Source organism: Thunnus albacares, chromosome 17 (genome assembly GCF_914725855.1).
Source record: "Thunnus albacares chromosome 17, fThuAlb1.1, whole genome shotgun sequence".
In the NCBI taxonomy this organism is placed as follows: Eukaryota; Metazoa; Chordata; class Actinopteri; order Scombriformes; family Scombridae; genus Thunnus; species Thunnus albacares.
The window spans coordinates 9,592,421-9,619,677 of record NC_058122.1 but is presented as its reverse complement, the minus strand read 5'-3'; the positions used below and the strand labels follow the sequence as shown (position 1 = coordinate 9,619,677).

The window sequence follows — 27,257 nt, the reverse complement described above, 5'->3', positions numbered from 1 at the left end:
GAGAGAGAGAAAGAGGGAGGGTGAGGAGGGGGGGTTAAAGGATGAGCTCATTGCAGTCTCTGGGCTGATGACAGAGGCACGAGGAGAGGAGGGGAGGGGAGGAGAGGGAGGGATGCAGGGGAGGGCGGGGTGGGGGGTTTGAGGGGGGGGGGTTCACTGCTCGTCTGCGAATCGATAGCCAGCGTCTGAGTAGCACACACACACATACATACACACACACACACACACACATGCTGCTGCAATCAGCTCTGCCGGCTAAACCAGCGTCTGCCTGCCACCGTTCGCTTCCAGCATCCCTGCTGCATGCAAAAAAGCAGCTGTGAGTTAGCATTGTAGCCTTCAGATTTCTTCCTTTTTTTGTCACTGAGCTCTACTTTACAAAAAGAGGAGAAGAAGAGGAAGAAGTGCCGAAAGCCGGCTGCTTCTGGTGTCTGCTGCTTCTCCCTTACCCTCCCTCCCTCCCTCCACCCCTATCTCTCTCTCTCTCTCTCTCTCTCTCTCTCTCTCTCTCTCTAGCTCACACACATCCCCATCTCATCCACACCCACACCCAAGGATACCCTCCCTGCCTCTCTGCCTCTGTCTCTCTCACACCAGTCCTTTTCCTCAAACCTTTTCCTCAAACCTTTTTTAAAAAATAATCCTCCGGGGAGGAGATGCTCGCCTGACCCCTTTCTCTCCAATCTAAGACTTTTGTGGATGCTCTCCTCTATAATCCGTTGCTGCTCTGCTACTTTGTTGCTACCTGTGGAGGTTCCCTGGTTCTCTGGTTCTTCTTCGGCCAGCCATCGCACAGAGTGCAGCCCCGTGGAGAGGCACCATGCTGGGATTGGACGTGTGTGAGTTTGGGGGTCAGGTGCTGGAGCTGCTGTGGCTAACTATGTGCTACAGAGGTGAGGCGATGGAGGAATCTGTGTGTGTGTGTGTGTGTGTGTGTGTGTGTGTGCGGGCGCGCGCCCTAGTGCATTAGTATAACTTCACTGATCCAAGTTATTATAGGCTACTGCGCATGAAATGTCTATTTTATGGTGTTTGATTTGCACTATCCATAATATAGAAATGAAATAAAATTCATGAGTGGGTGTGTGTTTTAAATGATGTTCATGTGTGTGTGTGTGTGTGTGTGTGTGTGTGTGTCTGTGTGTGTGTGTGCCATATGTCTCTATCTGGCGGGTGTGGACATTTTTATGTCTAACATGAAGCGCTGCCAAGACAAGCCAAAGGTGGCAGATCAATAGCTATTGATCACATCCTATCTGTGTGTGTGCCTGTGTGTGTGTGTGTGTGTGTGTGTGTGTGTGTGTGTGTGCGTGAGTGTGTGTGTTGTTCATGTGTGCTGCTAGCTTTTGTAATTATGTTTCTGCTCACATATACACACACGCAAAAGGGTGTTCGTGAGAAATGTTGGCAGTGGGAAGCAGCTGTGTGTGTGTTTGTGTGTATATGTGTGTGTGTGTGTGTGTGAGTGTGTTTGTGTGTGTGATGACACAGCGTATGCAGGAGACAAATGATGTCACCAATGTCTGCTGTTACTTCTAACAGTATTTTTGCTTTTGAATTTGTAACAATACTACATTTGCGCGTGTGTGTGTCAGTGTGTGTGTGTGTGTGCGTGTGTGTGTGTATGTGTGTGTTCACTACACTGCAGTAGTGCTGAGCAGTTACAGATGGCGGAACAGTCCTGGGGTTTCCCCTCACACAGGTGTGTGTAGAGGAGTGAGATAAAGAAAAAGAGAAGGAGAGTGATGCAAAAAGTGAGTGAAATCATTTGGACTCAGAGAAGAAACAGAAGAAAATGAAAGATCCTCTTCAAGTCAAGGTCTTGGAAGTGGAAGTAAAACATGATTTAAGATCTAAGGAGCCCATGAATAATCTGTCCCATTAACTCTATGAATTTCAAACAGCAATTTGAATTGATCGCTCTGCCCCAGTCAGGATCCAAGGAGTCACAAACTGTAGATCTTTGTATCTCCGCTTTCTGTCTGTTTCTGCTGCTGATTTAGTGTTTCAGTCCTGGCCCCATAAAGTTCAATCGTTCTTTATTTCCTAAACTGGGGACAACTGCTCTGTTTCCATCTTCTTTTAAATCACACATATATATAATAGAATGTTACAACAATTAAAATGAATCCTGAATGTAGAGGCTTTCAGAAATTGTCCCTGTTGTTTTTGTGCTTTTGTGTCAGGCAGCTATTGTTGTTTAATGCTTTCATCCTTGCACTTGGGAATAAGTACACGCAAGCAGGCTTGGTTTTTAGCTATGCCATGCTTCCAGGGATGGTAAAGTCAGTCAAAAATATCTCAACAACTATCGAGAAACTTCCATGATTTTTTCTGCAGAGTCACTCTGACTTTTCCATGTGGTTGACATTTATCATTCAGAATGAAATATCTCGAAAACTGTCAGATGGATTGCCACTGAACTTGCTACAGATAATTGAGATCCCTTGAGGATCCTCTAGGAAGTCAAAATTTTCAATTATTCTGTGAAATATCTCAACTTTGACCCCCTGACCTTTTGTCTAGCGCCATAATCAGGTCACAATTTCTGTTTATACAATACTTTGTTTATATTTGATGAGATTCCTACCAGGCTCAACTTTAACATCTGCTAAACATCAACATGCTCACATTATCATTGTGAGCATGTAAATACAGACTCACAGAGCTGCCTGCATGGCTGTAGACTCTTGTTTATTCCCTGGAGAAACAGCAGGTATCTCTCTGAGAAAGATACCTTTTGAAGCAACAGTACTGAACCTTTCAGTAGTTGATCACACCAAATATAAAACATTTTCATTGCTATTTTTCATCACTTCTTTGTTGTCAAAACCTGCAAGTAATTTCATAGATTTTTGCAAATTCTGCACAGGTTTTTGGGCGATTAGTCACATCAAATTTCATCTAAAACACTTGGCTGGGATTGAATTTTGAAGAACGAGGAGGAGGAGGAGATTTTGAAAGGAGCGTGGGAGGTGACTGAGTGGAAGATAAATGGCAAGAGTAGGGAGCAAAATGACGAAGCCAGGAGGATGGGAGGGTGGGGGTGGCGTATAGGTAAAGAGGTTTGGAGAAGGTGAAGGAGGAAAAGAAGAAGAGATGAGGTGCTGGAAGGTAGAAGAGGAGGAGGAGGAGGAAGAGTGATGGGGAGAGGACAAGCGGAAATGGTTAGAGGAAGAGAAAGATGAGTAGGAGGAGTATGAGAAGATGCGAAAGGCAGAAAGAAAAGAAAAGGAAGGGAGAATGAGAGGAAGAAGGGTGAAAACACGAGAGAAAGAAAACAAAGGGAAATGTTGGCGGCTGAGATCGACATGTTCTGTCAGCAGTTGTTACCAGGAAAGAAAGGAGAGCAGCTCAGGACATTTTACAAAGTGTGTGAGCGTGTTAGGGAGAGAGAGAGAGAGTGAGTGGGTGAGGCCCATGTGGCAGAACGCTCCTCATGAGCTGTCAATCAGCAAACGCTAGCGCAGGCAGCGAGCAGCAAGCGTTTAAAACAGGCTAATTGAAATCCCTTTATTTCTTCTCCTCTTTTCTCTCTATCTACATTTTCTCTGCATTTTCTAACTCACTCAGTGATCCCCGTCCGTCTTTTCTTCTTGTTCTTTAGTTTTTTTTAAATACGACAGACTCTCCCTCCCCACTTCCCTACCTGCCTCTATCTCATCTTCTTTCCCTCCCTTCCTTTTGTCTTCCCACCATCCCTTCTTATTCTCTCTCTCCCACAATCTTCCGCTGACAGATTAAAGAACATCACCTCTATACTTCACAGTTTAATCCTCCTCTCCCGACTTACCTCCTTTGTTCCCTCACTCCTCACTCTCAACTCGTCTCCTTCCTTTTCTACTGTCTTTACCTGCTCATTTCTACTCCAACACATACACGCGCTGTCAGCTTGTCAGTTGAGAGTGTTCCAGAAACTGTACTGTATCTGCTTCTCTCATCATCCCTCCTCCCTTTATTTTTTGTCCCAGTGGTGATAAATGAGGTTGTATGGGTGAACAGACACATACGAGACCAATCAAGTCACTCAATTAGACAACCTGCCGTCTCAACAAGGCTGACAGAGCAGCTGAGGACATATTACCCTGCGTGCATGTGTGTGTGTGTGGACCAGGTATTCCTCATGTTTTGGGTATGTAAATCTGTTTTGTTGTGGGGATTCGCCTTCCTTGTGGGGACAAAAAGCAAGTCCCCTTAATGTAAATCATTAATTTTAGGGTGAAGATTTTAAACGTTTAAAGTTAAGGTTAGTTTAGGGTTATGTTAAGGTTAGGGTTAGGCAAGTAGTGGTTATGGTTACGGTTAGGATAAGTCTTGAGGAAATGTAATTTCCCCTGAAATGATGGAAACACGACTGTGTGTGTGTGTGTGTGTGTGTGTGTGTGTGTGTGTGTGTGTGTGTGTGTGTGAGAGAGAGAGAGAGAGAGAGAGAGAGAGAGGCAGACAAGAAAGGATGTAAATTAATTTTATTTTCTTTCTGTCCATATGAATAAATACAGACCTGAAAAAGACTGCAGCACACAATAATATATACATTTACAGGCCTAAAATGTTTAGTGGTTAAGGCTGCTCTGATTATGTTAGCATAATTGCTCCTGGAGAACTCCCTCCCAGCTCCACACTTATATAGTCAGTTTTCATCACTTCTGTCTCCAAAAAACCAAGATGGCGATGGTCAAAATGCCAAACTCGAGTCAAACGGGAGTCCACAAACCAATGAGTGACATCACGGTGGCCACGTCCATTATTTTTATACAGTCTATGGTGTTGTCACAGTAATTTCCACTGGAATACTGCAATATTAATACTGTTCAGCAAAATGTAAATTGGGAAAACTTGATTGGATAAATTAAAAAAAAACTATATACGTAGCCTACAACAGTATATACAGTAAAAAAAATTAAAGTTAGATTTTAGCGAAACCATGTGACTTGCTAAACAGCGACCACTGTGGCCATAAATTACAATTACAGGATGACACATTGAATTTCCATTTCCTTCTAGCTAGGTATTGTATGTTTACTTTTTGTTCTACTCTGTTATAAAACAGTTACATTTTTGTGTAACAATAGCAGTTTCTATCTAAAGTTTGCTAACATTAGCTAATATTATCCACAACAAGCTACCAGAGTGCAAGTAAGGCTGTAGCAGGAAAACCCCTGACTGTATTGATTTGAATTAGGATGTGTTTTATTGGTTATGAATTCAGTTTTTCATTTTCAAGATTTTGTTTTTTGTAAGAATTGTGTTATTTAGCATGATAACTTTGACACATACTGGTTCTCATTATGTAGCTCATCGTGTTGAGTTATTTCTCTTTGAATATTGGCATAATAGCCACATAACTACACGTGTACTGGATTAGATTATTATGCAATTTGACATAAAAACAGATACATCGGCACAGACAATATTATTTGCTGATTTTATCTTATCACAAATATTCTGGTATCGGTGTCAGACGATAAGTAACAGTAAGTTGCAGTACAGAAATCCTACATAAGTTTGAGGTAATTTAGAAGGGGTGAGACCATTAAATACAGTAGTTTGTCTCCAGAGAGTTCTGACAAGTTTAATTTTCAACTGTAACTAGTCCCACTTGGTACTTATCTTGGTTACAATTCTTTAGTAAATAAGTCTGGGTCTAGGTCACATGTTTATGTTAAAAAGAATATCAATATCAGTATCATCCTCAATAATCACTGGTCAGGCTCAAACATTGTGGAAGTGTCACACTGTACTAGGACTGGCCTTTTATTATGCCAGATATCAGCCAGTTATGTGGTCGGGTGGTTGCTGATATAATGGTAGTTCCTTATTGACATTTTCCTACTTGAATTTTAATACTTAATTTTATATTTGAAATTATGACAAAATTAGTGTTTTGTGTTAAATGGTAGTCTCAGTGATGACCCAGTGTATAAAGATGTTATCTTATTTTATTATCTCACAATTTGATTTGAATCTATTTGATCTGATTAATTTTTGTTCTTCCAAACAGTTAACAGGATCATAATGCATCCATATTGTTCCTGTTATACTTTATTTTACTACAAAAATGAAGACATTTAAATCTAAGGTGACAAGCTGCATCTCACCCATGTTCTAATCTGTATTGACAGCTGCAACATTATAACCAAAGCATATTGAGCAGTGTGTGTGTCAGGTCTGCAGTATTCAGTATCGTGCTGATATGACCAGTCTCAGCTGCTGGTATCACGTGTTTGTCATCTCAGCCTTACATCAACAAGGAAATGAGATTTCAATGATTTGCTGGTTAACACGATGAACTGTCTCCAGTGTTGACGGGGCGTCTGCAGCGATGCAGGTGACAGATCGATTCTGGTCGTGTTGTGGCAGAAGAGGCAGCTCAGTGACAACAGCTTTAGAAATGGAAACACACTCACATCCCACATGACCTGATCAGTTGCCTTCACTAAGTGTTGTGTTTGTATTGTAATAACTATTCTGCACTTCTTAGATTTTGCCTGTGACAAATATTACCCATATTATAATAAAACAAAGTAAAACTAACACTGAAACCAATAAAAACTCAAACAAAACATTTCTAAACAATAAAAAGTAAACTGAAAGGAAGGAACTCACTCTAGAAACTAACTGAAACGAAACTGAATTGAAAACAAAAATTAAAAACAAAATAACTCTGCATGTGACCTGCTGTAAAGCTCTTATGTTGATCTTTCTTCTTTCACTGCCTTTTCCCTCATTGTAAAAGCTGTTATTGGCTTTGCACAGCCCTGAAAGAATCCTTTTTACCTTCCTCTGTGTGTGTCTGTTTATATCTGTGTGTGCGTGTGTGTGTGTGTGTGTGTCTCAGTGTCCCAGAGGTCTCGTTATAGTATTAGAACAGAGCAGTGACAGCTGGCCTCAAAGGACTATAAAAAAGAGCAAATTAACGCTTAAGGCACACAACTCACAAACACACACATAGTGAGAGAAGTGTTTTCCTGACACAGTGAACAGTTATCTGGGTTAAAGAAAGAGGAGGCAGTGAAAAAAATCTGGCTCAGGCAAAGAAGAGGAGTTTAATTTTGACTGTGTTAAGTCACAATGAAATAAAACATTTTTATTTCATCTTCTTTGTGAGATAGTGCCCCATTTATGATACAGTAGAGTTTGACACTATAGAGGGCTGTTTTAAAGGATGGGTTCACTATTTTTCAAGTCTGTCCTAAAACAATTGTCAGGTGCTCAAATGAACGTTGAAACATGTTAATAATTCCTCTTGTTCATACTGACCATTAACAGATCTCTTATTAATGCGCTTTCATTTAAGTGATGGGGGATAAAAATCTACAAGCCTCCTTCTGTACAAAAATATATTTCAAAGTTTATTTAAAGCTAATATGAAGCTTCAGGTATCCAAATTAGTCAGCTACAGCTAGAGCTACAGTCTTTTTAATGTCACATTCCCTTTTTTGTTACAATCCTTCCACTGCAGCTGAACAGGGAAACACACAAAGAGGAGATTTTAAACTAAAAGGTTTGTAACTGTGGAAGATATCCACGTTATTTGACTAACTCAGACTGTTGAAACCTCAAGTTAACATCAGATTAACTTTTAAATACATTTTTTGAACAAACTGAGGACTGTGAATTTTGTCTCCCATCACTTATGTTGAAATGCATTATCAAGGGATCTTTTAACGGCCGGTATGAACAAGAGGAATGATTACAGTGAGAAAAATCTGTGTCAATGTTCATTTGGGCACCTGACTATTGTTTTAAGACAGACTTGAAAACATGTGAACCTGTCCTTTAACACTCATCGACAGCCATATCAGACACAAATTGTTATTCAAAGTGTTTTCATATGTGTTAAAACATGTCTGGAGGGGATCTTTAAATATATACCAAGAAGATTTAAGTTGGTTCAGAGCTGAATTTTCAAAGAATTTAGTCATTATGAAGAATTCACAATTTGTGACAATTAGCAATTAGCATTTAAAAGAGTATTCAGAGTAATGGGGACACTGTTAAGGATTTTTATGTGTATATCAAAGATGCATTTTAATGGCAAATGTCAATAGGATTCAACAAATGTTTTGTGTGTGTGTGTGTGTGTGTGTGTGTGTGTGTATTTGTGTTTGAGGTCTCAAGTGAACCGTCCTCTTCCTATCCTTCTTACCCTGAAGCCCCCTCTCCTCTGCCAAACAGATTGCTGTGTTGATTTTCACTAAACGTGTTGGTTTAGCTGTAAATACCAGCAGATGAATGCTGAGTCTGTGTCTTGTGGTTTTGTTGTACATACATCCACACAGACTGTAAATTCTCTGTTTGGGTGCAAAAGATCTTTTTCCGGCTACGCAATCTGATTTGGCAACATTGTTGAAAATGATCAGGGGATGGTTAAAAATCTGATGCAGTTCTGATCAGTCACTCAATGCAAAATATGAAATGTTTTTTCATGCAGACACAGGAAAATAATGTATTTTGTATTTTCTCAACCAATAACAATGGAGATAAATGAATTCTTGCTCTTTAGCTATTAGGTTTTGGAACTCAGACAGCACCCAGAGGGCCCTACAAATAGCCTACACATAAATAATACATACCCACTCTGTGGCACAGTAATAAAGCTCTCTTTTTTCAGAGGTGACAAGTGTCTTGGCTCTCTTATGATTTTTTTTCAGCCTGTCCTCCCAAGAAAAACTACAGTATAGATCTAAAATGCAGTCACCAAAAACAACCTATAGTTGCGTTTGAGGAACAGACGCCATCCAACCGTAGTAGTTATGACCCGGAGAAGCAATGCAGTTCAGATGACGTATGTATAAGGTGACAAATTTCCATATTAGGAGGAGGTGGGTTGGATGGCTGGTTAGATCCTAACTAGCGAAAAGTGGACTTAGTAGACCTTGCTGCAGGAGGCCGCTGATCTCTACCAGCCTATGATTGTCGTGGTATTCACTGTTGCCACGGCAATAAAGGGTTGCCTAACTTTGAGGAAGTACTAACCACGTTTCAAGTAATCATTTTAACCCAAACCATGATCTTTCCCTAAACTTAACCAAGTGGTTTTTGTGCCTAAACCTAACCAGACCTTAACCACAGTGTTGCCACACCATAAAACATCATTATTTCTTAACAGTGATTTTAAACCGTTTTGGAAATTGACATATTAGAAAACGCTCCTATGGGTCGTTCTGGAGTGCAGGTACAATCAACCTATGCGGTGTCCTGTTGACTGGGTCCCCGCGGACCCCAGAGGTTTGCTTTTTGTTATATCTCACAAGTGCTTTATTCTATCATCCCAATTTTTCATGACTTTGTCAATCAATGTGTTCCTAATGACTTCATATCATTGTTTTCTGTTTCTGCTTTAATTAGTGCTTTTTAAAAAATACCAATGTATTGGGCTCCTAGGGGACCCCAGTCAAAAGCACCCAATTCCGCCAATGCAGTTTTAATAGATGGAACTATTTATTGAGTTTGTGTTTGCCATTTGTCCTAATTTAAATTATCACACACTATCAGGGGGGTTGGGGCACTTTGTTGGTCATTTTGAAGGCTTTGTGGAAAGACTGTACTTGGAATAAAAGCTGCAGTTTGTATATATTTTCATTTTACACAATATACAAATTATATACTTTCCTAAAATAATAACAATCTAAATATATTTTATTATCATTTTTTAGATGACATTAACTATGTAACTAAAAATGTTTTGAGAAGAAACAAGTTAATATTTTGCTATGATGGTTTTTTACAGTAGTTTATTCTTGGGGTCCTCAGGGACCCCAGTTGGTGGTCCTTGTATGTTAAATATGTTGATAGGATGAGGCGTAATTATGAGGATGTGTTGTTTTTTTTCCTGTGTATTTCCCAGCAACATTATCTCTCCTTTTCTTTAAATGCATTCCTTATTTTTGCATGTCTTTGTTCTAAAAAACAAAAATTAAAAAAAAATAATCCACCACCATTCACAATTTTGAGGTTATCAGCAACAAAAGACAGCGCTGATTTACACTTGTAGCACATATTTTACAGCACGCATGTGTGTAATGATGCAGAAGATGGTTTCAAAAGCTACTGGGGTAATGAGGCAGTTTTACAGGCATCAAAGAAAATCCACTAGTTAATATCACATCACAGATGGGCGCTGAGACAGTTGGAAGAACACACACACACATACATGCACACACACTGCTGGCTTTTCGCTACACTTGTTTCCAACTCTAGAGTCACACAATATGGAGGTTTTTAACTCTGCGTGTTTAAGCTTAATTCAGCTGCTTTTTCACTTTTAGGACAACAATTAGAAGAGTTGAAATATCATTTTCTTCCTTTTGTAACTGATAAAATGGATTACTGCAAGGTTAAGGTTAAGAAGAATTTTCACAGCTTTATGGGAAAACCGTCAATGAGATGTCGGTCAGGTCTCATGAAACTTTTAAATATGGGTGTGACATCTTAAAATGCAAATAAAGTCCATGCTGGAAATGTTTTCTAATGGTTATTCCTTCAGTTCCAGGTATATAATTGGCTTCTAGTAATAGTAATTGCAATCATGGTAATCTAATTTGACATTAAATAGCTGATGTTTATTACAAAACAGTGATTTCCCACTTCATTTACAGCAATAGCAGAATAGTCAGTCTTCAGGTTAATTAGTACAGACTCAGTGTAAGTGATGTTAAAACAAATTTTATCTGGTGAGAATAAAAGGAAGCTTGTCACTATACAGCTTTTAAAGAAATCCATATTGAAACACTCAATTGTACGAGAAGTTGTATCTCTGTGGACCAAAACCTGCTTTTTTAGAGTAAATGTTAATTGATACGGTTACTGTGACAGGTCAGCAGTCTGGAGATCAAAGAGGAAACCACCAGCGTCGAGCTCTCAGATATCAGAGAGGAAAGCAGTTTTAATAGCAGCACAGAAACACGTTTTTTACGCTGTAGTATGTGTGTGTGTGTGGGTATGCGTGTGCACGTGCACGCTTGCTTAGGGGGGGCCCTGCAGATTATTTGATATGTAAATTAAGCTGGGTGAATCATTTATGAAGTCATGTGCCATCCATATCTGACATACTACATACAGTGTTTAATGTGTGAGTGTGTAGCTATGTAAGAGATGTAAAAGCTTTGCTTGGAAACTGAAGCATGATAGGATCATACTCTTATTCAATAAGCAACCTGCAGTATTTGATCTTTGGGTTTTTTGCTTTTCTGTGTTGGAGCCATACTTCCTCATGTTTTCAGCTTCTTCCATAAATGAACCGGAACCAACATTAACAGCACAAGTGCTATGTGAGATCTTAAAACGACTGTTGTTTGTTATATATAAGACATGCCTATTTGACTGACTTTGACTAATTTCTGGCACCTCATGTTGTATGAATACTTAATATCATAATGAAAAAGATAATTAGTGTATTTCTTCTATGTTAAGGAACATTTTTAAAGGTCTCTTTTTCAGTGACATCTGCTGAATACCTCATTCAATCTAAACAGAAACAAAACACATCCATGGGGATAATGTTAATTAATCTGCCAGATGGGTTTAAGAAGAAAGTGTGAGGCGGGGAGACTGATGTGTCAGTGCCTACATAATCCTAATCCTTGTTAATTAAAGGTACAAATGTGTAATGAGTATGATTCATGTAGAGAAGTATAGACTTAAGAAAACATGAGGGAAGATTACATGTAGACTATAAAAATGCACTTCCTATTGATAATTTTAGAGAAAAGTGTGTTTGAAGACACTTAAATTCGACTTAAGACCTACATTTCTTACCTTTGTCAATTTAAAGGGGAAAAAATGCATCACTAATCACCTTTAGGCCTCCATGCTAACTATTTAACATATACTGAGTTAAGAGTCGATAGGCAGCTATCCTCATCACAAAGCGAGAAATTAAGAACTTGGTATTAGTAAAAAAAAAAAAACCTATATTATAAAATCTGAGGAGAAATACACTTTACTGTATATTGATTTAAAAAAAAACTACAACTGCATGATTAGAACCATTAACAAGGAAAACATCTGGTTAAACAGATTCATGAGTCTCTCTTGCCACAAGTAAAAGTAAATGCTCCGCTGTGTATGTTCAGTCATATAAAACAGAACCACAGCAAAGGTGATGTCACTGCAAAGGGAGTTGAAAGAGTTGCCATGGTGACGGGCAAAGGCAGCCCTGACTGGGTGGGGTGCGGCTGTAAATAAAAGACAGATATATACAGAAACACAGAAGAGAGCACAGGGACACTTTTGGGTCATCATGTCTCCGATTAACACATTTGATCTTCACTAATGTTTACAGAATTTGTAACACTTCGTGATTGTGTGCATTTTTACACTTGGTGTGTGTGTGTTTTGGTGTGTGTGTGTGTGTGTGTGTGTGTGTGTGTGTGTGTGTGTGTGTGTGTGTGTACTCCCTGTTTCATCCAATTACCTCTACACACAGCTCTGAGCTGATGTACACTGAGCCGTCTCATTATGAACAGTGAAAACTCAACCAGAGGCTATTACACAAGACTGTTACAGCACAGTAAATAGATGTCCACAGCACAGTGTGTGTGTGTGTGTGTGTGTGTGTCCTGTTCTTCAGATAATTGGAGTCTAGAGGTATGCATTGTGCATGTTTTGTGTTGGGAACCATATTAACGTTGTAATGTAGGAAAAGATCTGCTTGTGTGTGTGTGTGTCGCTCTTGTGAGTTGAGAAGAAAGAACAATGTGCCTCTGCCTTCAATCATAAAGCAACAAAATAATTTGTCAGTTTATTCCAAAAGTATTGCAAAAAGGAGTCGTGTGAGCGCTTTATTATCTCACCACTTTCATTTTTGGACCAACAGTGTTTCAGCTGCACAATTGTTGCAAAGTCATGCAAGAAGCATGAATGTAAAGTGTTGAAACTCGCTTTAGAAATTCATCAGAGTGAACATCATGTCTGCTTTTATTGTTGTCAAAGATACATTACTGCTATTTATAATGCAGTCATGAAGTCACTGCATCCCCCATAACATCACTTTAACTTTGACAGAAATAAACGCTACCATGAAGCACAGTCTGATGGACCTTCTCAAACAGATTTTCATACGACATAAATATATCTGATCACACTCACATTACCTTTTGCAGTGTGGAATCTATGGAACGATAAAATTCCTGCCATTGGTGCATCTTAGGTGAATAACAGCATGTGTTGTGCTTCTTCTGTCAACCACTTTACATAAAACTGCTGTGTTTTCATCTGTTTGACTGTCGTTCTTCTAGTGATTGTAACTATTCCATTCTGCAAGTATTCATTCTTTGGATCAGTGCTGAAGGAGGGAGAGACGCTTGCAGAACACACTGTTGAATGTCTGTAAAATTCAATATTGAATTAAAATCCCAGATGAAATCAAACCCGGATGGCTTGTGCTGGCCTACATACACTAATGTGCATCTTACCCCAGACAGTGAGCAATCTTGCCTGTGCTGACTGAGTTTTCAGGCTGTTATACTGCAGATGAACTCTGCTGAAAATGCTGCTTGCCTGTTCCTGTTTGCAGTGACTGTCTGCCATGTAAAAAAACACATTTAGTTTGATTTGATAGTTCAAGATGGCACATGGGAAAAAACTGAAAAATGAAACAACTTAATATCCATATATAACAAAACCATATAAACTATATAATAGCAACATTACATGGGAATATTAAGCATTTTTGACAGTATATGACTGACAACAGTCAAACAGAGGCCAAGGAAATAAGTAGCGTTACCATTCCTTTAACATATTATTCGTGAAACAACTTCTTTTCAGCTTATACTCTTAACAAACTACCAATCCACCTCCAAACACTTTGACATGTAAGAGGACGTTTTTAATGGTCTTTTTCCTTCTTTCTGGAAGGTCTGATGGCTGACAAGGATTTGTCCATCGGGGAGGAAGAGGATGACAGAAACCTCAACTACAACCCTCCGGCCCAGAAGTCTTTGCAGGAGATTCAGGATTTGGACAAAGATGACGAGAGCCTGGTCAAATACAAGCAGACCCTGCTGGGGACGGGTCCAATGACAGGTGTGTGTGTGTGTGTGTATGTGTGTTTGTGTGTGTGTGTGTATTGTTAACCTTGTTAACCTGAGGAAAGCTGGTGATTCACCCTGGTACCCAGTGTTACCGCAGCTTTAATTCACTCAATATAACGACTTTGGTGCATAGTTCCTTGCAGTCATCAACTTCTGATTACACACACACACACACACACACACACACATACACAGGAGCAGACCTGCTTGCCTCAGCATCTCTAATATCCAGCAGCCAGGCCATGACAGCTGATATCAGTAGAATAGCTCTGACTCCCCCACTGCTGTAACACAACACCACCTCAGCTACAGCTCAGTAACACTGAATACTGTGAGAAGCCGTAATGGGAGAAGGGAAAAGCAGAGAGTGGACTTTATCGTCAAATAGAGGCTGCACACAGCCATTTATCTTTTAGTGTGTCCACGCTGAATCCTCATAACAGCCGTAAATACTAGTTTGGGGCCGTTACTGCCTTCTACAATGACTGATAATGTGATTTTTACACACTGTGATATTTTAGCATCAGTGCCATGGGCTTGAATATTGAATGTTGAATGTTGAATGTTTTGTTTCCACTTATCTCAGGATCTCCCAATCACTACTTCCCTCATTAGCATTATCTTTCAGCAAGGAAAACCACAACTTGTCATTTTTACATTTCTGCTTTTATACAGTTAAAAAAGGTTAATATATCATGTTAATTAATGAGTTTTAGAGGTCTGGTAGACAGATTTTGTCACCTTTGGACAGAGTCAGGCTTGCTGTTTCTCCTTGTTACCAGTTCGTATGCTAAGCTAAGCTAATCACCTCCTGGTTTCAACGTAACACATAACGGACAATTATAAGCGTGGTATCAATCCTCTCATCTAACTCTAGGCAAAGAGAAAGAGAATATATGAATGAATGACTGAGTGAATGAAGAATGAAAGAATATGAATCAGTTAATGCCGTAATGACCAGAATATTCTGCCTCTCCAGTGTCCTCTGGGCCTAACGTCCAGGTGACCAGACTGACCCTGTTGTGTGATGAAGCTCCTGGACCAATCTCCATTGACCTGACAGGTACTCTTCTCTTCATTCACCATGGAGTGTTTACTGTCCCTAACGCTTGGCTAGATGTGTCACTGTCATGCTGCTATACCCTTCTTCCAATATGGTGACACAAATCACTGATTTGCCCTGGAGCGAGGCATCTCACCCCACCGTGCTGCATTTTATGTGCAGAAAGACTGCAGTGGGTGTGTCCATGCTCGAGAGAGGGACAGACAGACGAGAGAGACGGCTAAATGTTTGCTTAGTGGGCAGTATTGACATTTTCCCCTGTGTGCAGGAGAAAACGACAGGCAAGGAAGGAGGGAATGAGGTGTCTGTAAGTTTATGTGTGTGCATGTCTGCGGTGCATGGTAATCAGGTGGCTGTAAAGAGATCATGTCATTTCCTACAGGAGACAAAGTTAAGGAAAGGATCGATGTGTGTGTGTGCGAGGGTGTATAGGTTCACCTGTTGTTGCCTTGTGTGCCAGGGTGTGTCTGATAAATGGTAGCTGTGACTGTGCGTGTATTTCTTCCTGAGGATTTCCCTGCCTATCACACACACTATCACACATATACTGTACATATTCTACTAAGACTAATAGAAAAGGTCACCTGGTTGCTAGGCAATACTGACTTTGTACTATGCAGTTTCCTCTGATTCAAACGCAGAGAGATAGAAAGTATTGAGCAGCCTTTAAAGTGCATCTTTCAGTGTGTAATGAAAGATCTGCTGAATCGCACGAAATTGGAAGAGCCTCTCTGTTCTTCCAGACCAGACAGATCTAAAGCTTTCAGATTTGGTCTCAGTCAGAGATGATGGAGGGAGTGAAAGGTGGATGGCAAATCACTTCAGTTCATTTTTAACAGAAAGTCTGTATTACAAAGTGGTGGTGTGGAGTTTGAAAGAGGGTGTTAACCAGGCAGCGAGAGTCTAAAGTTCAGCAGATCATGAATATCCAATCAATTGATCATGTGTCCAAATAGAAACATGATCATGTTTCAAAAGCTATTACTTAAACATTCTACATTACAAGCATCTTAAAATTGTATAATATTGTGCAATACTACATACTGTGTATACATAATACAATAAAATAAATTACATGAGTGCAAGAATGGACTAAACCATGTGTCCCTTTCAGAGGGGGGTGGGCCCTGGAGAGGCTCTAATATTGTTTTTAGATACAAGAAACAGTCTGTTTAACTATTTACTCCGCCAACAGTGATAGTTTCATTATAATGTTAATAACGTTAAAAAATATATATATCAAAATTGCAGATAAAAACAGGAACTAAGATACTTCACTTGCTGGTCGAGAGATAGTGCCTGGTCAAAAGTGCAAAGACATGTATATTCCTGAGGGTGAATTTAACAGATGAGGCAAAGGAACCAAGGCATTCTTTATCTGAGGAACAAGGCCAGCGAGGGCACAAATACCTGTTTTATCAGAATTAACCTGTAGAAAATGAATGAATAGAAAATAGCATTTAGGTAGTTGTCATCTTTTGAGGTTCAAAGAGATGTATAATTGATTATCATCTGCATAACAAAGAGAGGAAATACCATTAAAAATATTATCTGTATGTGCAAGGCAAACCAGATAGGACCCAGGATAGAACCCTGGGGTACACCACAAGACAGAATTGAAGTTGAAGAGGCATAGTTACCATCAGGAACTGAAAAACTCCTTTCAGACACATGAACACTGGGGTGAACAATTGCTAATATGATGGACAGGGATCATTTAATCCAATTTACTGATGGTTTCATTATTTGTTTGTGGTAATTCTAACAAGGTATTGAAACATAATTGGTGTGATATGTGAAGATGTATGTTTTAGGGAGAGTCATTTCTACATGTGATGTTCTGTAATATCTGACTTTCTTTATCACAGTATCTGCTGTTCTTCCTAGCAGACAGACAAAAAGCCTTCAGCGCAAAATAGGAAATGCTCTTTGACACTGAGAGGCTGTTTTACAAAGGTTTGATTTCAAAATCTATGTTCTGTATTTCTAGTTCTTTAGAAATTACTTGTGTTTCAGGGAAATCTTGTGTCATTTTGCATATTTTCCCTGGAGTCTATTCACATGAGGATTTGATTTAATTTGAATGAATGTTTGTGTTGGTGTTGTGTAGCGAAGAAGAGAAATAGAGAAACTGCTGTATGCAGTGTGGGAGTAAAGCATCTCTCTTTATAAACCTATAGTAAGCAGCAGTATAATAATTGGTCCTGCTGGTGTCAGATAGCCGAGCCGGCACCAGGCTAGAAATGGACTTTCCATCGATGACCGAATGCATTAGAGACCTCATTATTCACTACAGGCTGTTACCAGTGCAGCATGGTGCCTTAAGTGATGATGGGCATTTACTGCTCTGCATGTGTGTGAGTTTATGTTATAGAGAGAGAGAAAGGGGGTGGCAAAGCAGGGGCTGAGGTGACATACAGTAGTAGAGATGATTGCTCTACACTCTGCACGCTTGACTGGTTGTCCCATCAGAGATCTTTCACTTCTGTGAGGTTGTTTGGGTCCATGTCTTAACCTTAACTTCTCAGATTGTAAGTGCTCCCGCTTGCACATAGTGGGTGTGAACTCTCTGCAGTGCATCAAACCTCTGAGTCTCTCCGTCAACACAACAGGACAGGTGGAGAGTAACCAGTACAACACCTTGAGGAATTTGTGGTCTAGTTATAGTTTATAATGTATTGTTTTTATGTCCACTGAAGCATTTTCACCTATTTTTACTTAATTAGATTCATTCTGGACCTCCCACAACATCTATAGTTTCAGCTATCATTCCTATTAGTAATAACAGCATTGTACATATACAAGTTAATTGCTGAGATCTGGAAACACAGCAAAATAGCCAAAAAGACCAACTGAAAAAGTCAGACTGGGCAAGCAACATAAGGCAGTCATATGATAATACAGATTTAAATAAACCCCCAGGTTAGCCAAACAAACTCTTCTAAAATGAAGGAACTGTGCTGTACTGAACTGTACTAAAGTTATTACCCAAAATGTTAGTTCAACTCTGACCTGTTGTTGTGCAAGCAGTTTTCCAATGATGTGTAATGAAGGATTATTACTGATATTAAATTATAAACTGTTGGCTTGTTTACAACCTGTTTCTTGCCTCAATTCAGTGTCTTTCTCATGCACAGTCATTTATTCTTTGTCATTTCGAATACATCTGCATCTGCTTTAAATATCATTCTGTATATGACTATATGCTTTTTATCATCACTTCTTGGACTTCGTACACTCATATCTCTTTACTTTTAGATTAATTCTCGCCCTGCAACATCTTACACTGTTCCTTTATCATTTCAGCACTAATTGTTGCTTGTGTTTAGATCAATGGCCTGATCGTTTATGCAATAAGATATGAAGAATGTTTTTTCTCAGGCTGAGCTGGCAGCACAAAAACATTTGATATGTTTCTGTGCAGCTTAGTGAATACAGCAACACGATTAGCAGAGCCACAAATATAAGCACAGCACTGTGACCAAGTTTGGCTTATAGTACATGTAAAAAATCAAAGTCATCATATTTTACAATACATAATTGTGCATTTCACTACAGTAATACTATATGAAGGATTTTTATGATAGGAGTCCCTGCCTCTAAACCAATTGTGGCCTGTTTCAGCTCTGAAAACACCACTGCAACCTTTTTTTCTGTCACATTATTGCATCAGGAAGTAGAACTAACTGAAAATAATTTGGGGAAAAGAGGTAGCATTCACATAACTGGCAGATAAATATTTTATCTTCTGTCTCATGAATGCAGGTTTGCACACTACAGCAGGACTGTACTCTATTGTTGTATGAATTTTAACATAAATAAAGGCAAAAATGGAGAAGTATGACTCCACTAGACTTAGACTTCTACGATTTGAAAAGCTTTTAACTGAGCAATTTTGTATTCTTCATAAAAATACAGTATCTTGTAAATTTGTGTATAGTGAATGTAAAAATTGTAGTCTCAAAAACATACTAGTAGTCTTATCAAAGAGGATCCATAAGAAACAGGCCAGTGATTCATATTGTATCTCAGCAGCAGTGATTTGCATAACGATCTTGATGGTGAGCACATCAGTGTACAAATGCTATCTCATTCTCAAACCATATTTGCTTTTTTTCTCAGTCGATAATGCACTACAATATTACCATATTACCATGCTGTAAGGTAATATGTTACACTTAAGTCTATGATATATGGTGTGTCACATACTGTACTGTGTGCTGTGTGGCCCGCTGCCAGACTACACTATACAAAGCAATATCCTCGGCTATGACTTCGCAGTGCTCTGGTGGCCTAAATGCAAAGACTGGCTTTGTTAAACTTTCATGCTCCCCAGGGTTGTTTTGCTGAGCACGCATGCTGCATCACATTTAGCACTCACACCATGCAGCCTCTCTATGCCATGCACTAATCTTAACCTCAACCATGTGATTTACTAACACTTATTAGGTGTTATGTGTCTACAATTATGTCAGTAATATGTGAACACTTCAGGGGTGTTTTGTTTGTGAAATTCCTATAATAATGGGAAGGGTTATTCCAAAAATGAGCAGCAGAGGATGAAACCCTCGATGTGTAAAAAAAAAAACAAAGGAGGAAGAGGATGAATGTTTTGACTACAGGCCAATTTTTAATCTCCTTTTCATGTCTGAACTTAATGAGGGTTGTGTCCCATAAGCATATTGCACATTTGTCTTGCAACAGTCTTAGTGACTAATTTCTCTTTTTAGGTCTAATTACTCCACTGAAACAGCAGCAATCAAGATTTTTAACACCTTCCCAACTGACATTTAATCAAACTTATGATCTGACTGCTGTGTTTGATACTGTTGACTACCATGTTCTTATGAATACTGGTGGAAGACGTTCTGTATTTAGATAATTCAGATCATATCAGAATGAAGTCTTGCATTCACAAAATGTACATTAGACTCGTCAACAAAATGTAATTGTATAAAAATGCTAAAGTATTCATGCATAATGGTCCTTTTAGAGCATTATTATTGTATATAACATGAGATTGGATTATTACTCATCATGCATTCATGTGTAAGCAACATTTTTAGCCATGCTAGCGGCAAGGGGTGGCAACGTCAGTCAGTTGGTCCACAACTTTAGTCCAGACTGAAACATCTCAACAACTATTGGATTGATTGCCATGAAGTTTGATACAGATATTCTTGATCTCCTTGGAATGAACTGTAATAACTTCGGTGACTTTTCATGTAGCCCTACTATCAGGTCAACATTTCAATTTGTCCCATACTCTGGTTTATGACCAAATACCTGTAAAACTATTGGCATTCCCATCAGCGTGAGATGTACTTTGTGTTTCATGCTAATTAGCATATGTTAGCATGCTAACATGCTTATGATAAAGATGGTAAACATTATACTTGCTAAACATCAGCATGACTAACATTATCATTATGAGAATGTTAGCATGCTGTCATTAGCATTTAGCTCAAAACCTTACTGTGGTTAAGTACAGCCTCACAGAGTCATGGTGGAGTATTATTAACTACTTTGTATACTTTTGGGCAGTTTAATCTACAAGAATGCATCATAATTTATAATTTATTTATGTCTTTTTAAATGGGTCACAAAATAAGATAACACAGTGTAAGGGTCATTTTTAGTCAGAATTTATTCTCTAATATTTTGTGTTTTTCTGGCATCAGTACAATATTTGCTAAGTGTGAGCTTCAGCTGGAAAACCAGTGTGATCTGTGTGGGGATTTGACTGCGCATGTGCAGCCTTGCGTGCATACTTGCATGAGTACATATTCTTGTGTGTGTGTGTGTGAGTGTGTGTGTGTCCCTGAAGAGAACAGGTAGACAGCTCTCTACATTGACCTATTTTCTCTGTCAGACGCTCCCAGGAGGGTGGGCAACATCTTTTCTCTCCTCTCTGTCTCCTGGGAAAAGAAAAAGGAGACGAAGAGAAGAATCAGAAGGAGGAGAAGGAGGAGAGAGAGATAGTTACATACTAGGCAACAGTTCTCAGAGGGAGAGAGATTGAATGCAATGAGATTGAGACAGAGATGGAGCGGTGAAAAATCTCCAAAATGTCAGCTACTGAGGAACAGCTTTATTAGCGCAATGACATACATTTTTGATTTTATCTAATGGGGATTTCAAAGGGTTTCATGTGGTGATGTAACTCCCAAACCACATTTAGATTTTCAATTAAAGTGAAAACTTGACAGTTAGCATTAGCAGAGATTTTCATCTGGCAGCAGTGATATGCTGTTTGTTGGGAGCTTTTACGTAAAGTGCTTAAATGTGTCACAAGTGCATATATTTTTTATATGGGTGACACCAGTGGGAATCAGACCTCAAACCCTGTACAATGCACTTCTGAATGAGCAATATACTGTATGCAGTGTGTGTGTGTGTGTGTGTGTGTCTTATCTGTAGGTCACTTCCTTTCTTTGCCTTTCTGTCCTCTGCATCTCTTCCTCAACACATCGCTGCTGTCTGTTTTTATTCACCACATTCTTCTATCTCTCCTTCATCATCTCCATCTCTCCTCCTTCCTCTGTTTCACTCTGTCCATTAGGAAGCACTCAAGGCTGATGGTTGGGTTTAAATTGAGATATAAAGTGATTAGGCAGTGAATGCATTTCTGATTGCTGTGCTTTTACAATGGCCCAGGATGCTATCCCCCCCACTTAAGATGAACCCATTCAACCCCACAGAGCAGCATAGACCACTTTATTGTACAAAGAAAGAAGCTATTCTGTATTAAATAACATATGCGTCAGAGTATGAAAACAGAAGGCTTCAAACCTTTCAGTATGACGTTCATTCTTCTTATTAAGCTGAAAACATGAGAGGAAAATGCGCCCAATTTAAATGATTTTATCACACAATGAGCCATATTGTACACTGCTAAGCAAACATGCTAGTGCTTTTTTTTCAGCGGCTATTGTATTGAACTTAACAAAGAATTAGAGCAAGAACTTAACAGCTTCCAAGACTGACAAACATTCATGCTATAGTTTTCTATATGCGTTTTGTTTTTCTTTCTTTCTGTCATTCACTTTCCTTTTTTCTTTTATCTCTTTTGTCTTATACCTTTTTAAAATCTGAATTCAAGCGCAACCGGCCACGTTATCTACTATTTGTCTGGAAATTCAATAAATGAAGTTAAAAAGACAAATCGAAGAGGAGCTTTTTCTTCAGATGATTATTCTAATACAATTCTTTAAATTTTATAATTCTGTACTATTATGTCTGCTGCACAAAGTCACATTTCTCAGTGTGTGACATGATTTATGTGTCAATCGGCAGCAATGTGATCATATAGTGAGTTATTTAGCATGTTGTCATCATCATGTATAGCACGTCTCTGCTGAGAAACTATAGTGGGTGATGTCATACATGTCATGTTGGCTATAAGTGATGTTTTTGTTGTTGATGTTTGCCCAGGAGACCTGGATGCTCTGAAGAGGAAGAGCTTCACCTTAAAGGAAGGAGTGAGCTACAGACTAAAGATACACTTTAAGGTAAGATGAGCAGATGCAGTCACAGAAGTATAATAAGGACGGAGAGATTTATTGTACATTACAACATGGATGGAATAAACAAACAGATGATCAGGTGTTTACTGGAAGAGGGGGAGAGACTGTGCTAAGTAAACCATCGTGTACTATACAATCAAACCGCAATATCAAACAAAACCATCAGCATATTTAATGAGTCTGTTCATTTTATAGTGCCAGTAAGGATCAATGCCATAGATGCAAATAATCATTAAACATCAGTAAGTTTGTTTCTCAAGTCTGACATTATTTTTCAGGTTTCTAAAATTAGACAGTCAGTACATTAAAATGTGTTTGATAGTATTTATTTAGTTCCAACTAAAGTGATCAACAAGTTGTCAGCTGAGTCACATAATTAAAGTCCAGTATCCCTCTCAGTTCACTGTTGATACCCACAAATACCTTTAATACCACAAGTTTTGTGATCAATCATGACTGCTGCTTGTTACTTGTCTCTCTTCTCACTTTCTCACACCTCCATCCCCTTCCCCTTCCTTCCCTTCTCTCTTACAAATAAACCACTCATGTAAACACGCTTTTTTCCCCCGAGCTGCGACCTCATGTCCACAATAAATAAATACAGAATGGCGACAATGAAATATTTTTGAAGGGAAATGCAGAGCAGATATAAACGAGAGAAGGAGTATAAGCCCGAGGCTAGAAAGGATGTTTGTGAAAGAATGATAACATTAGGAGTTATTAAACATTTCTATATTTTCCCAGTTAGCCAATAAAATAAGAAAAATGTACCACCAAAGAAAATTATCGACCCATATAGCACTTTTCCAAGCAGAGTTACAAAGTGGTTAGTAGTAGTAGTTTTTACTGGCTTCTCATCACATCTTTAAAATTCAATTGAGCTGCTGCAAAACACTCGTACACACAATCATCCACTATTTCCTCTGATTGCTTGAGAGTGATTCAGATTGTGGGAAATATTCCTGCACTGGGAAGAGCACTAAGACCTGTGTGAATGCTGATAAAACAGCTACAAAAAAGAATGATATTTTAATATAAATAAATAAAAATGTAGAAGTAGGGGCCACATGTCAATGAAATAAACAAAATTTTTTGAAAGTAAGAAAGGAGATCAGTGTGTGTGTGTGTGTGTGTGTGTGTGTGTGTAGACTAGAGGCAGTACTTGAGGGTCTTGGCCCTGAAGGGAGAGGGAGATGTGCTGAGAATGACCAAACAGCTCAGAGAGCGACTGTGAACGTTCACTGTGAGGACACCTGCTGGACAAAATGGCTTCACTGCAGCTGAAAGCCCGACATGTTATTGATGGCATTTAATTTTTCAATATTTGATTTCTCCAGGTGATGCAGTTTTCTTGTCAATAAATTCAAAATACCAATTTTGGTCTGGATAGATTGAATGTATAATTTGGTTTGGAATGGAGTTTCCATTTTTCCTTGCACAGCCCAACACATGCAGTTTGGTGAATTGAACACTTGCCTGTAGGCGTGAATGTGTCTGTCTATTTGTGTCAGCCCTGCTGTACACTAGGAAAGGCTGAACAGGGTAAAGCAAGAAATAATGAACCACATAATCAGTTGATAACTTCATGCAGTGTCACTCTAAGTTTGGGATGCCAGTTTCCCTGGTAATTGACAGAACACGTGGACAGGACACATAGTAGGCGGAGGTGCATCAAAATGTGTGTAATGTGTGTGTGTGTGTTTGCAGGTGAACAGAGAAATCGTTGCTGGCTTGAGGTACCATCATGTGGCCACCAGGAAAGGAATAACAGGTAAGTTTGCTTCATCTTCTGTATGTTTCTCTTACTCACAATAAAACAGCCAAAGGAACTGTAAGGAAAAAAGTGCGGACCACCCATCAAGTTTTCCCAGTGCTGATCATTAAGTGCCAAGAAGACATCGATTTCCATTCATCCATTTCCATCAAATCAGTTTACTGAGTGTTTCTATCTTCCTGCAGTGGACAAGGTCTCGTACATGGTGGGAAGTTACGGCCCACGGGCGGAGGAGCACGAGTTTCTGTCCCCGGCTGACGAGGCGCCCAAAGGCATGATATCACGCGGCCAATACCAGGTGAAGTCCCGCTTCATCGACGACGACAAGAACGTCTACTTGGACTGGGTGTGGTGCTTCGACATCAAGAAGGACTGGGACGAATAGAGGGAGAGAGCGAGAGGGATGGCACTTCTCTTTTTCCCTTCTTTCACTCCAATTTCTCACCTCCTCTTTCTCCTTCCCCTCTTTCACCCTGTTCCACCTGTGAGAGCAGCTTTGCAATAGCTGAGACAGGAGGCTCTACTTCTCTTCTTCCTCCTCCATCTTCTCCTCTTCTAATCCTCCTATCCTCTAATGCAGGTCTCCTGAAACCCGTGAGCAAACTGGGACTTTTAGAGAAGAGAACCCCCACTGCCCTCCCCCCCTCTCTCTCACTTCCTTTTTATCCCATCCATCCTGAGTTACCCACATGATGAAGCTTTTTGGAGGAAGATTTCCCTTTCCTTTTATTTTTTTGCTCCCTTTCTCTCATCCTTGCTCCTCATCCTATTGTGTATCCCTTCCTTCATACAGCAGCAGTGGGTGGTCTGCAATAGCAGGCAATTAAAGGAAGTCAGTTTGAGGCACAAAGAGAAATATAATATATACAGATAACTTGTTACAGCTGAAGTGAAATGCACACATCAGCAAGCCGCAGATGCTGCTGTTGTGGTTGTTTTCAGTAGCCTGTAAGATCCGTTTATGATTATTAATATTGTAAAGCCATGATATACTGCAACGCTCTTCAGTGTGCTGACGAGATGAGAGAACATGCACTGAGCGGTGTGCAGTGCGCTTACAAACATTCAATATCTGTCAAACAGACTTTCCCAAAGAGAAGAGATGAAAAATAGAAATAGAGTGCATTTGGATGCACAGCAGGAAATCTGGATTCACACGTCTGAGTACTTAATAAAAAAGTTTACCAGTAAAATGTCAACAACTGAAAGAATTTGAAGAGATTGTCACAAGGAAGGTCACTGCTTTCCTCAGTCAATCAGATTGAAGGAACTTTTCTGCACAATCCACGCTCCGACTGTCTCAATACTGTGAGCTCCTTGTAACCTGCTCCCAAACATCAGGCATTGCTAATTTTATAATTCCTTTGACAGAAATCAGAGGAGCTTATTAAACATATAAAGTTTAGAATATATAAGGGAGGGGAAAAAGATCCAATTGGAGATAGATACATTGATATTTTATTTGCTTACTCCTCTTTCTGTTACATCTTTCTTTACAGTTTTCTGGTTTTCAGGGTTTTTTTTATGTATTTCTTTAGTTAAAGTATATCTTTTTATTCCATGCATAAGGTATTGATTGATTGGTTTGTTGATTAAGGGAAGAGGTTTCACTTTGTTATTTCAAGGAAGGCATTCTTTTAAAATCATACTCTCTGTTACTTTCATTTCATGATAATAATAATTAATGATTTTTGTTGTTTTTACCCCTAAATTCCATGTTTCATGATTTTGCCTTTAAACAGTAAAAAATCAAACACACAAATATTTTTTGTAATTAGACATATGCAAAAAAAAACAACAACAACAACTGAGTAACAGTATACATCAACAACTGCAATTTTGGTTTAAATAATGTTTTAGGATCCTCCAGGAGAATTAGCCTCTAAATTATCCAAACATCATTATAATATTATTAATATACTGGGATGAAAAGATTCACCTCTTCTCCCAATGTGCACTACATGCATAAGATCTTGGACTTGTGTTTTACCAACCTTTTGTAAGAAGTTGTGTTTGCTTTCAAAGCGCCAGTTTTCTCAAGTCTTTGTGGAGCTTTTTCAAAGAGCAGACCAATGAAAGACTGTAACTGAACTGTGTATATTGTAGAAAGCGATGCATGTGTGTCCTTTAGGATTTGAAGTCACTCAGTAAAAATGAAGAAAATTAGACCTTTCTAAACCTCTCTCGTATACCAAGGACATAAGATGTGAATAAAATTCTGCTTTGAACTAAAATTAAACGTTTTAAGATGGTGGCTGGAACATAATGGAGTACTGTCAGAGAAGTATATCAAGGGATGAATTAATTCCCCTTTAAAAAAAATAAGAAATATCATTATTGTGTTAAGTCTTTGGATATGATATTGTCATTGTTGCTGAACATATTGAACATTGAAATACCATTTGAAATCGTTGTGATCTAAGACTTACTGTAAATGTTGGCTTGTTGGGTGTTGCATGGTTTAGCAAGATTCTCTCTTCCTTTTTTACGACTTTATTGTAAAATTTAATGTGATTAAAAAATAAAGGTACTGACGCAATATCCAGATGTCAATGGTGGCCATATACTGCAGATTACAGTATTTACAGGGATATTTTTAAAGGCACGGATGGAAACAGCTGTCAGCTGTGTCTCATGCCCCGGCCTGTAACGATCAAGTGCTGAATCTTCAAATATTGGTGTCAAATCTAGTATCCTGTATCTTTTAATAAAGGCAATTTAAACAACCAATAAGATGCCTCCTTTGAAATATTTGTACAGTACTTAAGTACTTAAGACCATATTATGATATTTTTTTTCAGTGCTTGTGCATATATATTTGGGTCCCTGATGTGCCTACTAACACACAAACTGTG

At 39.0% G+C, this 27,257-nt stretch overlaps 1 protein-coding gene across 1 annotated transcript; it reads left to right on the top strand.

The window, feature by feature from the left end:
* Positions 1–550: 550 nt before the first annotated feature.
* On the top strand, positions 551–27,135 carry LOC122966123 (rho GDP-dissociation inhibitor 1-like). Its single transcript, XM_044330116.1, has 6 exons — positions 551–893; positions 13,864–14,031; positions 15,019–15,102; positions 22,537–22,613; positions 24,336–24,399; positions 24,588–27,135. The coding sequence occupies exons 1-6, from the start codon at positions 821–823 to the stop codon at positions 24,785–24,787; spliced, it is 666 nt and encodes a 221-aa protein (XP_044186051.1). The 5' UTR covers positions 551–820; the 3' UTR covers positions 24,788–27,135.
* The last annotated feature ends 122 nt before the right edge of the window (positions 27,136–27,257 follow it).

Excerpts from the sequence above, each read along its gene's own strand:
- LOC122966123 (XM_044330116.1), top strand. The coding sequence starts at position 821 with ATGCTGGGATTGGACGTGTGTGAGTTTGGGGGTCAGGTGCTGGAGCTG. Across the intron at positions 894-13,863 it reads GCTAACTATGTGCTACAGAG|GTCTGATGGCTGACAAGGAT; the intron begins GTGAGGCGATGG and ends TCTTTCTGGAAG. Across the intron at positions 15,103-22,536 it reads AATCTCCATTGACCTGACAG|GAGACCTGGATGCTCTGAAG; the intron begins GTACTCTTCTCT and ends ATGTTTGCCCAG.